This window comes from Puma concolor, chromosome B1 (genome assembly GCF_028749965.1).
Source record: "Puma concolor isolate L17-30 chromosome B1, mPumCon1.1.hap2, whole genome shotgun sequence".
Taxonomy (NCBI): Eukaryota; Metazoa; Chordata; class Mammalia; order Carnivora; family Felidae; genus Puma; species Puma concolor.
In genome coordinates, this window is record NC_141670.1 from 200,457,856 (window position 1) to 200,475,839 (window position 17,984).

The 17,984-nt window shown below is 49.6% G+C and overlaps 1 protein-coding gene across 1 annotated transcript in view; it reads left to right on the forward strand.

Annotated features, from left to right (window-relative positions):
* Nucleotides 1-17,984, forward strand: part of CLNK (cytokine dependent hematopoietic cell linker) — a 166,140-nt gene that overhangs the window by 79,145 nt on the left and 69,011 nt on the right. The window contains exons 3-4 of the mRNA XM_086705446.1: nucleotides 523-594; nucleotides 9,545-9,573. Coding sequence (XP_086561572.1) covers nucleotides 523-594; nucleotides 9,545-9,573 — 101 coding nt within the window. The remainder of the gene's footprint in view (nucleotides 1-522; nucleotides 595-9,544; nucleotides 9,574-17,984) is intronic.

Sequence of the window (17,984 nt, forward strand, 5' to 3'; positions counted from 1 at the left end):
CTGCCTTCACTGGATGCTGTTCTGTCTGCTAGCTGGGGGTCAAATTCAACTCGCGAAGGAGGCATCTAGAACGTTCCTGGCCCCCCCCCCCCCCCCCGGCGCTGTCCTTGTTTGTCCTTGCCTCCCCTCGACCACGTGACGAAGGTGTGATTCTCTTCCTTTCACAGAGCAATGTCACGAGACTCACACAGCTTGAGGAGGGGGCCACACTGAGCCTGCTGACATGGGGGAGAAGCCACGTTTTCATCCTGACTGGGACACTTCTTCCACACCCCCCCCCACTCCTTGTGAAATAAAGCTCTTACACTAAAAATACATATACATTTTTAAGTAATTACATTACTTTAAACGCAGATTTTTTTAAAACCCCAATGGAAATGCAAAGAGAGATTTGGAATCGCGTGAGATGTTCATTACTTAAATCTGACTGGGTGGCTGTTTCCATGAATGAATGCACTTAATTAATTTTTTCCCCTCACCTCTTGCTATTTCCTGACTGCCATCTATTTGCTTTCATCCCAGGGGCAAGAGAAGGACAACAAAAGAAGCTTCCAGTCATTTGAAATTCCAGGACTTCAGTCTGCCAAAAAATAGGTCAGAATGTTTACTTGTTTATTAATGGGGGAGTGAAAAGTTTGATTCTGTGGCAACGAGCTGACCAACACACACACACACACACACACACACACACACACACACACACAATGTTAATGTGATAGAATGTTATTGCTGCCAGTGGTATCTTAGAGGTCAGCAGTCACATGGAGACCGAGGTCCCAAAGGAAAAGAAATTCATGTGGGTTGAATTTCCAGCCGGTGTGAGATGCAGGTAAAGGTTGAGAAGCCCCAAGGCATCCGCAGCATTTCAGACCAGGGCTGTTGGCACCACCCACCAGGTCTCTACACAGCCTGAGAGATAGCCACCAAGAGGGAAGTTTCTATTCTCGGCTGGCGAAAAATCTAATGATGAATCTTTGATGAATCGGGCCAAGAGACCACCACAAGGAGGATCGAGGAAGCCATGTGCCCACATGGACGCTTCTCTTTGTCCTTCAGCTGAGCAAATATTTACTGAGCAGTTGTGGCATTGGGACTTGCACAGGCTAGGGAATATGCAGAGAAGAGAGACAAAGCCCCACCTCCAAGGGGCTCATCGCCACGTCTGAAGGCTCAGCGTAGGGGCTCGCTTGTTGAAATGGCAAGATTCCCATCCTGATGCCCAATCCACCTCTGCCATTGACCAGGAGCCAGACCCTGGACAATACCCTGATGCCCAGAGGGTCCCCCCCCCCCCCAGAGCTCCCTCGCCCAAGCCCTGACGGAGCAGTGTCTCTGCCCAGAGTCACGCGAGGGTCTCAGCAAGGTATACCACACTCCTTGCACCCTAGTGCACTTGCACTCGGGTGCAACCGAGTGTTGGGTCAACCGCCTAACACTCATCCGGTCCTATGTGCCCGGCACGGGGACCTTCTTAGCATCGTCAGATTGACTTGAGGAACTGTTCTCCCTAAAAAGAGTAAATGGACGCCTGTAAAACAGCATATTTGAAACATTGTCAAAACCACATGAAGCAAAGCAAAATTTGTGGCTGTTCTCAGACTTCTTCAATGTTTACATTAAATACATTTGAATAATGCATTTGAAGTCAGTTTTTCTTATTTCTTGACAATAGCAGGAGATGGGAGATGGAAGGGTTAGAAGCCTTCCTTCAAATGGAGGTGGTTGCAGCAATTACGTGCATCAAAGTAATATTTACAGCTACATTTGAAAAAAAAGAGAGAGAGAGAGAGAGCAGGGCTTTTTTCCGCAGCAAATTATTTCAGGATGTGTCATAGCATGCTCAAGATATATTAAAAAGAGCAACAGACAATGTTTCTGCAACCTGTTCCAAACCATTTATAAACCCAAATTAAAAAAAAAAAAATCCCATATGCATACAAATCTCTGTACCACTGCATATTTTATAATGAAAGTATTATATGCGTATAAATTAGTATTTGAGATATATAAAACCAAAATGTCTGAAAACTACATATTTGGGTCTACTATCTTACTTTAATAACTATCGCACTGATTAATTCATTCTTCGGACAAATTACCATTACCAGCATTTGCATGCGGCGGGAAGGAAGGTGCTGGGGGCAGGCCGCTGGGGCACAGAAGCGGCCTGAGGGCATTGGGTTTCAAGGTCACCTGACCTGCTCACTCACCCAGAGACCTCCTGCTCACAAGCCCATTTCCATCTCAGCGCCTCATAGATTTCAGAAATGGAATCTGAAACTGAATGAGCGGGCTGCCTGGTTCCCCACTGACCCCTCTATTAAAGTAGTTCCTGTGTAGCCTGCCTGGAACATAGCAGGTTCTCAATAAATTACAAGGGCGAACGCTCACTGAGTGAGTGCTCACCGTGGGCGAGGCACTATTTTAAGTGTTTAACAGGTAGCGTCTGCCTGGATCCCCATATTCACAGTCTTATTAGTCTCCCTTTTTGTAAATGTTTTTATTGGTTTCGAGAGAGAGATTCCGTGCAAGCAAGGGAAGGGGCAGAGTGAGAGAATCCCAAGCAGGCTCCACGCTGGGAGCGCAGAGCCCCACGTGAACCCATAAACCGTGTGGCCGTGACCCGAGCCAAAATCGATCCAAGAAAAACACAGGAGCGCATCCATATCCACCACCCACGGCCTGTCTACACTGCTGGTATGAATGTGTCCTAGAACACGCCATGGAATTCATCAGGCTGAACCTCCAATCTCCACTTCTGTTCCGCGTTGTGTCCCCACATGTGTAGAAAACAGAAACCTACTGACACGTGTTTTCCAATCGGGTCCAAACTCAAATCCATAGTTAAATGCCAGACATGTACCAGCCTCCGCGGAAGGAATTTTGGCATCTACTCCTCACAATAATGCTCTGAAGTAGCTATTATTATTCCCATTTTATAGACGAGAAAAGAGAGTCTGAGAGAGGTTACCGTTTCGGTCAGTCACAGACCTCGTAACTGGGACCAGCTGGATTGCGATTCAGGGTCTAACCTCAAATCGAGTGCCATTTCTGAGTTCTCGGCGATCACGACTTTCTGCTTTGTGGGCATGTACGTGTGGATTGCGGTTTCTCTTCCCATGAGTCTCCAGTCTGCTCGCGCCAAACTCTCTGCTGCGAAGAAGGGGCGTGAGCATTACGCTCCCGAGAAGAACGTCCACATCCTTGACACAGCCTCTTAGCCACACCACCTGGGAGCTTCGTAGAAATGCAGAGTCTCAGGCCCTGGCCCACTGAATCAGACACTCAGCTGCGGGAGCCCAGGCATCTGTGTTTAAACATTCCTCCTGGTGACTCTGGTGCCCACTCACGTTTGGCCTCCCTTTTAGCATTGTTACTGACAGGTGCAAAGCCTCGGAGCTGAAGAGGCGGCCTCTGCACCCAGCACTCACCCCACCCCTACCCACCGCCTCCGGGGAACAGGAAGGAGGGAAGAAGACGCAAGGTAGGGGCACAGGGGTAGGAGGAAGGTGGGAGACGTCAGTGCACTGGGGACAGGGAAAGCCAGAGAGGAAGACGCAGCCCCTGCCATTCAGATGTTCAATCTGTGGTGGGGGGGAGAACATAATCGCTTCTATTACAGACTCTGAGACACTGTGCCACGTGCCGTGACAGAGTCTGGGGGGCACCAAGCGTCCGGGAGGCTAAGGGCTGGCCCACGAGGTCCCCAGCTTTGCCTTCACACTCCGAGCGCAAGTCTCTTTCCCCATTCTTGACCACGGCACTGCGGTGGATACTGTGGCTCCCGTGCCCCACGCTCAGACCCTCCCCACGCTCACCTCGGTCACTATCCATTTGTTCCCTTTGGCCACCAACAAAGTTGGAATAGTTGGTTCCCCAGGGACGAGGTGCAGGTGGCTGTAATTCCTCGGGGGTCAGGAGGGCCAGCGGTCATCTTCCTTGATCCCACACTGGGAAACCCCCTGCGGGCCTCCCACCAGGCAGCCCTCTGCTCAGGAGACAGACGGGGCAAAGGCCCCTGCTGTTGTTACTCTTGACCTCTCTGGTCTCCCCTGCCTGCCCCCAGCTGCCCTGGGTGCCCATGGCACCAACAGACCCATAAGAATATTGCTCCTTCTGGCCCGCCTCGCTGTGCAGAAAGGGGAGTATCTTTCTGCAAGATGTGGCTGGCTGAGAGCGTTACAGAGGGCCCGAGTGCTTTCACAGAGGGTGCGTGGACCATGGTGTGGTGCTGCATCCCCCTCCTGGGCTCGCCCTCGAGGAGCTCCCCTTAGTAGATGCTCAGTGAACACTGCTGAAGGGACAGGAGGAAGAAGGGCAGGAGGGACCCACAGGAGGCCATTGGCTTGTACGATGCCCCGTGCCTGGCACAGGCTGGATACTTAAGTAGGTGACAGAAGGAACGTCTACCGGAAGGCAAGCAGGAGGGAAGTAGAGAGAAGAGAGTAAGTTGGAGAGGCCAGGGGAGAGGGTGGAGGCTGGGGACTCGGGAGTCGTCCGCCGGAGCTAAGCTGGACACCCAGGTCACCCCACGCTGCCTCTCCACTCCTCTGTGACGTAACCCCGATGTTGTTGTTTTCATTTCTCGGTATTTGTCAGGGACGTGGATGGCTCCTATGAGAGTGATCACAGCTCACAACACATGCTTTCTGTCCCCAGACCACTTAAAACCTAGTTGAGGAAAGGAAAAAACACAGGAAGGCTTAACAATGAGATTTAAGTAAGAAATGCCTAACTCCACACTGCCTTTCGACTCTCCTCTTGTGTTGGGAGAGCAGAGAAATGCCGGGGTGTTCAGAGGCAGGAAGGTTCACCGGTCCGGGGGGGGGGGGGGCGGTAAGCGGGAGCCCCTGAGCAGGTAGAGAGGGGCAGGGCTCCCCCAGGCCGAAGGGTCCTGGGAGATGAGAACGTTCACACTTCCAGAGTTTTCCCCAGGATCCCTCAGGGAGCTGCGTACCCCCAAATGTGGCTTGTGTGTGTGTGTAAAAGTAAAATCGGTAAGAGGAAGACTCGTGCAGATAATCAAGGATTCCTTTAACAGAGAAGGAGCCCATTCATTCACTAGTTAAATATGAGCGTGGACTTGATTCCACCTTGAATGGGTGCCAGCGGAGCAGAGGAGGGCTCTGGTGGCCACGTGGGAAGCTAGGGGAACACCCACTGTCAAGGTCGGCCTTGCCTCCTGCTGAGACTGTTATGCCCGAGTCCTTCCCTTGCCAGCAGATCCCATGTGCCCCCGCACGGCCTCCCTGCGATGCATCTTGGAGCGTTATCCGGCAGCCTACCAAGCCCCACATGCCTCCAGGACCACACAGACCTTCTAGTCCGCCCCTGCGGGCTCCCCAGTCTCTGAGCACACCGCTTTCCAGACCTCAGCCTCTAAAGCTCCCTGACACCAATCTGCACCTCCCTCCAGTGCTGGAGAGGAAGGAGGGCGAGCCCTGCCTGCAGACGGGCTGTGCTATAAACGTGCAACCACCAGCTCCCCCGGGGGCTTAACCTGGGCTTGGGTCAACCCAGCGACAAAATGAAAGGGCCAGTTCATGGTCCCGTTTGCACTAACATTCCGTAATTAGCCCTAACGTCAGGATACAGATTCTTGTCCAACAAGATTTGCCAAGACATTTGGTGAAATGATTTATGTAAGGCACAACAGTCAACCAGCACAGCTCAGACAGCCACACAGAGGGAAGAAGGCAATGACTTTAGGACTTTCGAGTCACTTTCATTTCTCTCCAGATTATCTTAAAAATCGGGTTAGCAACCCGTATCAACGGTCTTCCAAAAATTAGAATTTTAGCCTACTGCCGTCTCTGAATGTCAGAGGCAGTGCTTGAGGTGAGAAATGTCACCGAGCCGGTTAATCTTGGAGGTTTGGGACAGGGAGTGGACTGGCAGGTGAAATCACCCTGACCCCCTCCCCAGGGGATCTGATGTGCAATTCTGCTCCAGCACTGGGTGCCTGGGGAGACCCAGAGGGGACCATACACATCACACCCGAGGGGTGGATCAGGAATTAAACTCCATGCCAGGAGCTTGACCCTGGAGACAGGACCAAATCCCATCTCTATGGGACCAGAAAAACACACCATCCAAACTTTGTTCCCATGGATGAGTAAGGCGTAAGTGCACCCCGCCTACCCAATCAGATCCCGTTCTGATTGGCAGCAACTTAGGGTGGGGGGAGGGAGGATGAATATAATTTAGTGCCCTTCAAAGATTAAAAATTATGAAGCACATTACCTTATTAAGAAGGGTTAAAATTGAAACATAATTCAGAAATCAAAAATCTTTATTTGCAATGCGCCTTAAATATAGAAAACCACAAACGCTGGAGGTCAGCTTTGTGCATCTCATATACGCAGAACCCCCCACCACAACGTGGACACCTGCCTGCACAGGCCCGAGGTGCAGAGGAAGGCCTGTGGCCCTCAGGCCCAGAGGTGGAAGGAGGAAGGGGTGGGGACCAAGCTATCCCGCCATCCAGCCGCGGCCCGTCCGCATGTGGCCGTGTTACGGATGCTGTTGACAGAAGGAAGCAGGGAGCGTCCTTGTAAGCACCTGGCGAGAGGCAGCTTGCTAACCAACACGTGGGCCTCACTTGAGCATAAAGAGGACACATCGGACCTCCGTGAAGTCGCTCTTTCACTGTCACCCTGGGCTGTCAGGCTGCAAAGAGTGTTGAGCCCAGGAGCCTTTCAGGGAGCTTCTCGGCTGAGGAGTCCAGGAAGCCTCCGGGGCCCCCTCCTTCCCAGGTCCCAGCCTTCCTCTTCTCCCTCTCCCCTTTGGGGGCTCAGCTGGAATAACAACGCGGCTCCCCGCCCTGCTGATGCTTCCTTTGCTAATTCATTTGGCTTGCACTGACGCACAGAGAGCTCTGGGGTGCAGAATCCCCGGGGGACTATGACATATGAATGAGCTCCATCGCTCTGGGACCCCGCCGAGAGGCAGAGCGGATCAGATAAGCCACTTTCAGACAACCTGGACAATCGGGAGGAAGCTCCCAGGGGCTGAGAGCTGGGCGGTCTACATTGCTGCTATGGGCTTGGAAATAATAAGGGTGCAGAGTGGGGAGAGCCCACCCGCCAGAGCGGAGCCTCGCTCAGTGCCCGGCAGGCGGTGTTCCCTTCCGCTCTTTATGGGGGTCAGAAGACCCCACTTCTGCCTCCCAAGGGTCTAAAACTTGGAACAAATTGGACAGCATGGTCTCCAATGGGCTTTGCAGCATTAACGGTCTTTAATTCTAAAAACCGGGGGAAGCCAAGGTCAGAGGGAGGACAGAATGCTAACTTCCAAGCTCAAGTTCTTTCTAGAACCCCGAGGAGAGTGTAGCTCCCCTTCGTCACCCCTGGGCTGGGGCTTGCACCCTGCCTGCCCTGGGTGTGCTGTCTCCCAGCAGTGGCCTGGCTTGCCACACCCACATCAAGCTCCCTGTACGCAGTCACAAAAACGTGTCATTTACATGTCACATGTCATGAACTGCAGGTCTGGGGAGCCTTCCGAGGCCTTAATCAAAGACCAAGATGTCAGGGAAGAGGCCATGTGTTGAAAGTGGAGAGAGAGAGAGAGAGAGAGAGAGAGAGAGAGCTCTCAGGCCCCAGATCTGCTCCTTACTGGCTGATTTACTGTTAATTTCTGCAAAATCTCAGGCAGCTGGAAAGGATGCCAAGAGCCAACCACAAGGACTCTGAGACGCAGCTGTAAATGCCTCCAGGATTGGCCACCGCCTGTGGGTGAGGGCCGGGGAGGCAGCGAGGATGTGGGGATCGGACAGGCTGGTGTCAGATCCCTCGCTCTCTGTGGGACTGAGCCCTCTGAATCTCCCATCTCCTCGTCTGTAAATTTGGGACAATGAGAGCCACCCCACAGGGTCCCTCGTGGTGTTAAAATGGTAAACAGAGGACAAAGGGTAAGCAGGGAGCTAGACTCCTGGAAGGTGGTCTCCTAGTTACTAACATCTCCCAGTTTAACTCTTCTGTGCCCAGTGTCCCAGCCACCAGCCACGCCTCATAAATATTTACACCCAGCCTGTGTTGCGATGCTCAATTAATTGCTCCGGTGACGCACTTTGAGGGCCTCGGAGGATAGGTGCTGTGCAAGGCCCCGAGATCGTTAAAGGCACAAACAAGTCGGCTCACACAAGCGGCATCCTCCAGAGCCTTCTGTGGCCCCAGAGCTTTTTCAGATCATTGCCCGAAATCCAGGCAAGATGTGCTTCCGAAAGCACCCTGTCCAAAGGGGAACGTGGTGGCCAGGCAAAGCCCTCATTAGAAAATGGAGAGAGACCTGGGCAGATAACTCACGACAGGAAAAAAATCCAAGGGGCCTAAAACCACTTGAAAAAGAAGAAGAATTCAGTCTCACTGGTCATCAGGGAAGTGAAACAGGCACCGTAAGGGATCAACAAACAGGCAACATTGTTTTAAAGGATGGGATTTAATAATGTTGGGATGCGGTGAGATGGTCACTTCCCGCTCTGTGGATTAGCGTCTAAACGGACCCAACCCACGTGGAAGGAAACTGCACGATCCACAGCGAGGGGCTTGGAAGATCCGTGTCGCCTGACCCCTTCGCTGTGCCTGGCGGAGTCTCTCCACGGAAATATCTGGTGATTAGATTAAAATGCGCCCTGCAACATTATTCACCATAATGGAAACTAGCGAGAACCTGAATGTCCCCTCTAAAAATCACACAGGCAATAAATATCATGCGTTTGAATAACCGCTGAAGATCTAGAATGTATCTTTAACATCAATAGCCCATAGGTGGTTCTGCCAGTTTTGCTACTTATGTGTTTCAATGTACTCACACATCCTCAGAAGCACATACACACATGTAGAGGGGATTGGCCAAAATATTACCTGGGGTGTTGATTGTTATTTTCTTCTACGTTTTTCTGTTTTCCGTATTCTCTATAATGAGATGTGATTTTAGATCTAGAACAATGCGAACATCAAGAAATCTTTCCGGGGGTTCCTCCTGGGTGGCTCAGTCGGTTAAGCGTCCAACTTCGGCTCAGGTCATGATCTCACCGTCTGTGAGTTCGAGCCCCGCGTCGGGCTCTGTGCTGACAGCTCGGAGCCTAGAGCCTGCTTCAGATTCTGTGTCTCCCTCTCTCTCTGCCCCTCCCTGCTCTCCCTCTCTCTGTCTCAAAAATAAATAAACATTGGGGCGCCTGGGTGGCTCAGTCGGTTAAGCGTCCGACTTCGGCTCAGGTCACGATCTCACAGTCTGTGAGTTCGAGCCCCGCGTCAGGCTCTGGGCTGATGGCTCAGAGCCTGGAGCCTGCTTCCAATTCTGTGTCTCCCTCTCTCTCTGCCCCTCCCCCGTTCATGCTCTGTCTCTCTCTGTCCCAAAAATAAATAAAACGTTAAAAAAAAAATTTTTTTAAATAAATAAATAAACATTAAGAAAAGAAGAAGAAAAAAGAAATCATTTTATAGGTTGATCTGGGGAAAACGCCTGTAACAGCAGCCCATCCCGCTGGGGAAGGTATGTAATCGAATGCGGCTGACACTTACCTTGGCTCTCTTTTCTGCCCTAGGTCATGGCCTCGAATCAACAGTGCCACCGGTGAGTCAGGGGCCTTCAGTCACCTAAGCGGTGGGAATGCCACCATGGGTCTGTTACACTTCTTTCCCTTTTCTGCTTTTCCTTCGATAAAACTATTGGCCTGTTCGAAATGGCATCAGCCACTTAGGGTTTCTCCCCCTGGTCGCTCCCGGGTGCAGCCCGGTCTGTGACTTCCACAGGCTTTGGGAACTGGCACGTGGAGGGGAAAACCCTGGCTCTCCTCCACTTATTAGCTGTGTAGCCTGGGATGAAGCACAGATCCCTCTGGGTCCGAGTCCCTTCATCTGTAAAATGGGTAAAAGTCGGCCTAAATGTCAGTGTTGTGACCACTCAGTAGGGCTCATTCAACGAAACTCTGTGTGATGGGTTCCCCCCAAATTATGTGTTGAGCGGATGGAGCGATCAGAAACCACATTTTATGGCTTCTTTTGCGTCTGTTTCCAGAGCCTAGTTCTAGGTATCAGGCACTGAATAGAATCCCATTAAAATTTGAGTAAAAGTATGTACTCTTCATTTCAGAGCATTATTATTTCAGGGGGAGCCCGGTAGAACTTCCCTAGAGAGCTAGTGGCTAGAAATGACTGCAGTGAGACAGAAAAAAAAAAAAAAAAGGTGAGAAATAGACCAGAAGTGTGCAAAGAAGGGATAGAATCATAGGGAGTGATGTAATCCTCAAATGAACTCAAAGATTCATAATGGTGCATGTTGGAGCATGTAACCAGCACTCAGCACGTCCCAAATAGCAGTGAGGAGAAGTAGAGAAAAGCAAAATCAAAAGTACAAGTATGAATATAAATAAGAAACAAGCACCCAGCTCTAATCCCTCTTACAGAAAATGCTTTCATTAAGCTTCCTAGTCATTTGCTAAGAAAGATTGTGTTCTCTTGAGGTAGATGCTTCCAAAATCTCCTGGCGTCTTTGATCTCAAATACACCTCCCTCCACCTGCTTGCTACCTCTCATCCCTTCCCACCGTCCGCTTAGAGTCCTGGGGGTACTCCAGATACTTCTGGATACTTCCGGGAGGTTGCCTGGAAACGAAGTTGCCAAACTGAGGCAGTGGCTGGTGAGTTATAAACCATGTGACCCATACCGCTCTCTCGTCACCCCCCTCTCCACATTCATCAAGGTAGAGAAAAACTTACAGATGGGTATTGCATTTCATTAACAACATTCTAGACACATAATCATGGGGGGGGGGGGGGGACAAAAACAAATCAAAACCCCAAGAGAGCTGATTGAGATAAAGCTGCCCAGGCCTGCCCGTGCACACTGGAATCTATATCCTGCCAAAAATATTAGCAGCAAATCATACCACCCCAGCCTATGCATGCTTATGAACCACAGCCAAGTATCTATTAAAATATAACACCACTGACATAATCAAGGATTTACATGATTCACAGAACAGTCGCTCATCACAGGGATATTTATAACATTTCTAGATATTTTTAAGTTGTTTGCATTTTTTTGCCATGAGATCCACGCGAGGGACATCCATAGGAGAGAATACCACATAGCCATTAAAAAGATGCCATTGAAGCATATTTACCGACATGTTATGTTTATAGCATGCTGTTGTATGATGGAGAAGACGAGAAAACAGTGTGCCCATATCTACATAGACTATATTGTGTGTGCATGTGTGTGTGAGAGAGATTTAGCTATACTCAAATGTTTACGGTAGTTGTCTTGGTATGGGGACATTAGAGTAATTTTTATTCCCTTCTTTTTTGCTTATCCGTATCTTATTATTTTTCTCCAGTAGCATATATTGTTGTACGCTAAAAATACTCTATTTAAAAAAAAATACACCAGACCTGGAAAAGACAGACGCATAACCCAACTTGGACAATCTGTTAACACCAATACCTTCTGTCAAGCTGACATATAGAGAAGAGGGCCATGGTTTTCCATAAAATAAAGTCAGGAGTTTCTCTCCTTCCACTGATTAAAGAATGAAATTAAAGATAGCCCTATTTGAAAAGTGGTTCTTCTCTCTTAAGGCACCATACACATTAAAACCCTGGTAAAGACATGGATTGGCTGTGTCCATTCAATGGACGAGAGATTTCATTTTGTCCAGGAGCACTTGTTTTGGTTTTGTGGGCTTTTTTTGTTTGTTTCCTAAGGAAAGCAGTCTTGAAAGTTGGTTTTTCCCACTTTTAAAAGAAAAATTAATAAGGATTTTAGAAGCAGGCGGAGGGAAGGCAGGTATGGTATATGTGAGCATCCACTGCCCCCTGCTGGCGGCATCTAGACATTGCAATATTGGTATTAATTTAGCAGAGGCTGGTTGTCCCCCAAGAGGCTGAGAAAATGGGTGGACAGAACCAATGTGAAAAGTTGACAGTTGAACTGCTGGGAAAAGGTGTTCCCCTAGTTCTCTAAGCACAAGCCAGGATTTCAAGTCATCCACGATTGCTCAACCCAAGGGATCACAGTTGTCTTTAAAATGTATCGTGTGTCAGAATCACAGTAGTCAAAAATGCATATTCTCAAGCCCACTCCCAGGTGTACGTTTTTGCAGGTCTATAGTGAGACTGAGGAGTCCCTACCCTTCACAAAATAACTTCAACTCATGTAGTGCTAGGATGGTCTTTTGAGAATCACTGATTGAAGCGAAAGAAAGAAAGAAAGAAAGAAAGAAAGAAAGAAAGAAAGAAAGAAAGAAAAGAAAGAAAAGAAAAGAAAAGAAAAGAAAAGAAAAGAAAAGAAAAGAAAAGAAAAGAAAAGAAAAGAAAAGAAAAGAAAAAGGAAAGGAAAAGGAAATGATTAAGACTGACCCCACCAAGAAGCTGCTTTCGATTCTCTGGACAACAGCTGTCTCGGAATATTTTATTTGAATTTCTGGAGATCACCTGAGAAATGGGATGGGCGACAGCTGCCTTGCCTATCACCATCCATCCATCCAACCAATACTGTAACCATTACAATAACCAGGTTTGAGCTCAGTTGTTTTTTTTTTTTTTTTTAAGAAAATGAAAATGAAAGGTCCTGGGGACTCAGCTTATCTCAGATACTAATACTGTGCTCTACAGATGGGGAAATTAAGAATTAGAGAAAGGAAGTGAACTTCCAAGGGCCATCTATGGAGAACAATAAGCCTATTCTCCAAATTCTCAGTAAATGCTTCCATGTAGCTATTTCTGTGAGTTTGGGCCATTTGTGACCGAGAATACTCTTCAGATCAGGCGACTGTCATTCTAAAATGTCCAGAAGAGCTACAGGACTGAGTTGGTAGATATGTGGGAGACAGATATGACATATGTTATATGTACATGGGTGCATATAATCTATATCCGTCTCTGTTTCTGTCTGTCTCTTTCTCTCTTCCCCTTCCTATGTCCTTCCTTTCCTCCCTCCTCCTTCTCTTCTTCCCAAGCCTAAGTCATGTAGCCAAAGCTCATTGGACATCCTAATCCTTTCCTCAGAGACAGTGAGAAAAAGGCAAGGAAGCTCATCCCTGCCTCTCCCTACAGCTGTGGATCGATGCTGAACTGAAGATGTTCTCAAGTTTGGAACTAGCCAGGGGAAAGTGTGTCCTATTCCCCACTATACTGAGATGAAGGTTGATGGATGCCCTCTGTCCCCAGAAACCTTGTGGTTCCTAAAAGATAAACACTGAGGAAGGCAGCACAGGTAGAGGAAAGACCCCTGAGCCAGAAGTCTGGAGCCCAGAATTTGAATACTGGTTCTCTGACATCCATGAGACCTAGCCTTCAGGTGCTGACAATACTCACAGGATAAATTAGGTAAACCGAGTGCAAGAGAAGCTATATCCCCCGGGAAGAAATCAGCAGAGTAGAACTCCAATTCATCACAATGCACTTGTTCATGCTGTGCCAAGCAGCGTTCTCATCTTTAAAATGAGGATGTCAGCCAGCCATGGTCATCGAATCCCCGAGCCTCACAGCTGGACGGGGCACCCGCTTGAAGGGCTGTTGGCAAGAATCGACAGAGCCATGTCGATGGAGTGGAATGTTGAAAAAAGGCACTGTTTTGTTTAAAAATGAGAACTCAGTAGTGATCAAGTTCCTAACATGGATCTGAAAGCAGAGTACTCACGATCTCTCGATTGGGCAGAAACGATTTGGTCATGAAGTTGAACTTGAAACGCGGAACACAGCGGTTCATTGGGGGAGACTGTGGCCAAGAGGGTTATTTTGTTAAGCTTCTCAACAGCTCTTTGGGTCAGATACTACTATTCTCATTCTACAAGCTGATATTAGTTAACTGAGGCTTGCAGGCTTGCCCGAGGTCATGTGGCCAGAAACAGGCACGGCCACGGTTTGAACCCAGAATTTCTTCCATGAATTATGTGTGCATGCCTTTGATCAGAAGCTCTGCTACATTTTTGGTGAATTCCAAAGCTGACCTCCACAAGGAGATAAAACAGTAAAGGCAGAAAGACACATTAGGAAGAAATCACGGGGGCTTAAACGTGACATGATTGTCTAATTCTTACATAAGTCAAGTGCAGAAGTAAGCAGTCCAAGGCTGTTTAGCCTCAGAGGTGCTGCTCCCTCCCTTGTATTGGCCTCAATCCCAATGCCTAAAATAATGACAGCTATGCTCCAGGCAGCAGGAGAGAGGAAGGGAAGAAAAAGAAAAAAATAAAGAGCTGACAACAATTTCTGTTCGGAAAGTTTCCTGGAAATTGTGAGTTTATTTTCCAGCTTCTCCGTTTACCAAAACTTGGACTCACAGGCACGCGTAACCACGGGGAAGGTCAGGGTGTGTGGCAAGAACTTGCTCTAGATGCCCACATACCCACCTGACCACCGGGGCTCCCAGGACGGACAGGGAAAAGCGGACGTGGGGAGACACAGGCGGGTTGTTGAGGAGTTCCTAGCGATGGGTCGTTGGGACCCACTGGCCTGTCCCTTTGCCCCACGTACTTATGAGCAAGCCCAGCTGGCAGCCCCCAGGGTCAGAGCCAACGCTGACCCTCACCATCACTCTCCCTGCTCCGCCCCCCCCCCCCCCCCCCCCCCCGCCCTCTGAGATCTTGTGACTGAAATGAAAACAGAAGCTGACTCTGCTTGAGGGAACTCGCCTGGTTTGGGGCTGCCACCATCTGAAAAGCCTGCTGACTTCACTTCCCAGAGAAACAGAAAGTTCCTAAGCACTGAAAGCTTCCTACTTTTACTTCTCTTCTCCCACCAGACAAGCAGATTCTCTTTATGGGACCTGCTGGGAATTGTTTCAGGTGGTTTCCTTCGAATGCGACCCTCCCATAGAGCCCGCCCTTGGGGACACAGCCAGCCCCCTTCCCAGTAGAGGCACTAAATTGTACAAGCCTGGGGCCCCCAGCGGCTTCCGTTCAAGGAAGCGTTTACGCGTGCAAATGGTCCAAGCTTCTCTCTAAGTGTATCTGACCCACGTGGCCCATCTCCTATCAGAAGGCAGTCGGAGCTTCTAACAGCGGGTCGCAGACCTCGGTGTGTGTAGATGCCATCATAGCCACTGGGGCAGAAAGTAACTGGTGTGCACTGAGGCTCAGGTTTTGCTTTCTTTCTTTTCTTTTTTTTTTTTTTCTTTAAAGCACCCAAGAGGCAAGTGGTCAGGGGACCTTAATCTGATGGCCACCGGCCATACACCTGTATCATACCTCTGTAGTCACGAGAAGAGGTGTCCACGCTGATAGCCCAAGGCTGGCGTAACTGCCTCCGTGAGTCGGGAGGGCCCCTGAGCCTTACACCTTCACGTGCCTTCTAAAAATAACTCGAAGGGAGCATTGTCTTTTGTAAAAAGATGCTGTTTCCTTGGGAGGAACGCAGAAGTCGGTCATTCTCCGGAGCTGTTTCGTGTCAGTGGGTGATGAACGGCCCTCCACGGACACTTGAGTATAGCTCTTCCGGGATGATGATGGGGAAAGCTGCTGGGCAAACTTCCTTCATCTTCTAAGAAAATGGCTCTCTCTGAGGAACCAGCCTCTCCTTCAGCTCCAGGAAGACTCAAAGACCTGGAAGGGTTTGGGGTGCCTCTGTGTTGGGGGTCCAGGGCCAGCAGGAGGGAGTGTCCAACTCAAGCTCACTCAGCCAGGGAGGAGGTCAGGTTCTATTTGCAGTTTGCTACGGGTTCTCCGCGCTGGAGGGTGTCCACCTTACCACACGCTGTGTTTCACAGCCGACTATGCAGTCGCCGTGCCCTTGCCATATCCTGGGTTCCAGGAGTGATCAAGGGCCTGAAATCTCCGCGCTGCCTTGGGGGAGGCAGGCACCCACCGTCTGTAACTATCTAACATATCTATTGGCTTGCTTTGTTCCTACATGCTATGCAGAGACCAAAAAAGAGTGTATGAATCAGGAGGGGCTAACATCTATAATGCATCAACTACAAATGTTAGTAGTGTAATAAAATGAAGGTTTATGTCCTGTTCACATCACAATCCAATGTGGATTGAAGGAAGCCTTTTCCCCAAACGCTCATTCGGGATTCGCTCTCCTTTAACCCTTTAACCAGGTGCTTCCATTATCCCTGAAGGCCTTGGGGTCTTCTGTCTCTAGCCAGGCCCCGGGGCAAGAACAAGACATCAGGAGGGTCAAGAGAAGGAGAGGGTCAAGTGCGTCATCCTGGAGTGAAGCGCATGCCCCCACCTGTTCCAGCGGCCACAGCACCACGCCACAGCCACCCAGTGCAAGGGACAGTGGGAAGTGTGTGCCAGCCGAGGGCCCACAGGAAGAGGAAGCATCCTCACAGCCATGCAAGGACAGGGTTTGAGGTAGTGAGGACCCGGGCTGGAGAGATGCTCCTTAACTTTTACCTCAGATTGGTGGTCAGGGCATGTCCCCCCAGGAAGATGACATTTAAGATCTGATCTGATGGATGGAAAGGACCCAGACACAGGCAGAGCCAAGGAAAGAATGTTCTGGACTGAGGCACAGTGCATGCTGATCTCTGAGGTTAAAAGAAGCTTGGCATACTGGAGAAACTTGGAAAGAAGGTGATGTGGCCCATTTCAGAGGTGAGGGAGACACTGGAAAGAGATACAGTTAGAGAGGGGGCAAGAACCGGGCTATGCTGGGGGCTGGGGGCCACGGCAGGGAATCTGGACCGCATCTCCTGGGCCATGAGTGACGTGAACTGATTTACAGTTTTAAGACTATGCTTTTTAATAATTGCATTTCCAAAACTGCATCGTTAGCAACACAGGTAGGTAGGTAGGTACTGCAGCAGATAAAAACGATTCCTTCCCTAAGAAGGGCTGAGGACATCACAACAAAGAAGTAATCAAATGCTGCCAAGTGTCACGGCAAGGAACACAGGAAATAAGTGCTCTGACAATTCAGTGATATTAAAGTAGCCCCGCGTGGCCCGAGAGGCGAGCCCCAGGAGGATCTCAAAGGGCACTGAGCATTATGGAAGGCGGGGGCAGAGGAGGTGGGGACCCCAGGTGGAATCGACACCAGCAAAGACTCAGAAGTGGCATGAAACATATTTGGGGGATCCAGGAGAGTCTGGGGCTGCAGGCTCGCGAAAGGAGAGACCGATCCTACGGCTCTCTGTGGGGATGTCGCTATAATGGTCGTGTTCAATGAGGCCAATTTCCTATAAGGAAGTGACATCGAGCTCTGAATCAGACAGTAGAATCAGACTAGATCACATGGGCCAGCGGAGATCCCCCAAAGTTTGGTGCTCACTTGCTCCTTCCAGGCCAACTGGCTTCTATGGATGACCTTATTAATTTAACTCAATTCATGAGAGAGTACAGATGGCTCTGTGGGGCTGGAAATGCTGTGCGTTTCTTCACCAGCGCTCTCAGTGTGGGTATGATTGTGCTGGGAGAGGAAGGCATCATCCGTGCCTTAGGACAGTGGTAGCTGTGAGCCATACCACCAGGCTGGGCTGGGGCTGGCAGCAGGTGCAGTCAGATCCCTGCACCTCCTTCCTCATTATCTCAAGGAGATTAGCTCTGGCTGGTTACCACCTCCCCGATGCACCGGTCCTGAGCAAATTCCAGAGAGCTGTGTTTTCACTGAGCCAAACTTTCCTTAATTTACACATTCCGCTCTACACAAGGCCTGGGCATGCTGACACAAATTCCCAGCTATTAATTGCATTATTTTGGTATGGAGAGAGAATTCAGGGTGAAAGGGCAAAAGGCTAAGAGCACGACGAAGGCCAGGCCAAGATGCAGAAACACACATCAGACCGCGGTCCTCTACGTGCCTTGGACCCAGGCCAGACATTTGCCCTGAGATTCTTAACAGGAGGAAGGGACGTATGACCTCTTATGGAACTGGTGTTTTCCATTAAATCACAGCGAACCAGTTGCTGAGAAGCACGCAGCTCCTGGGACCCACTAGAAACTTCTCACATGTGGGCTAATAAAGAGGATGTGATAAGAACATTTTCTGCTTATCGTGTTCCTCGGTGCAGACCAACAGCGGGACGCTATAATGCAAT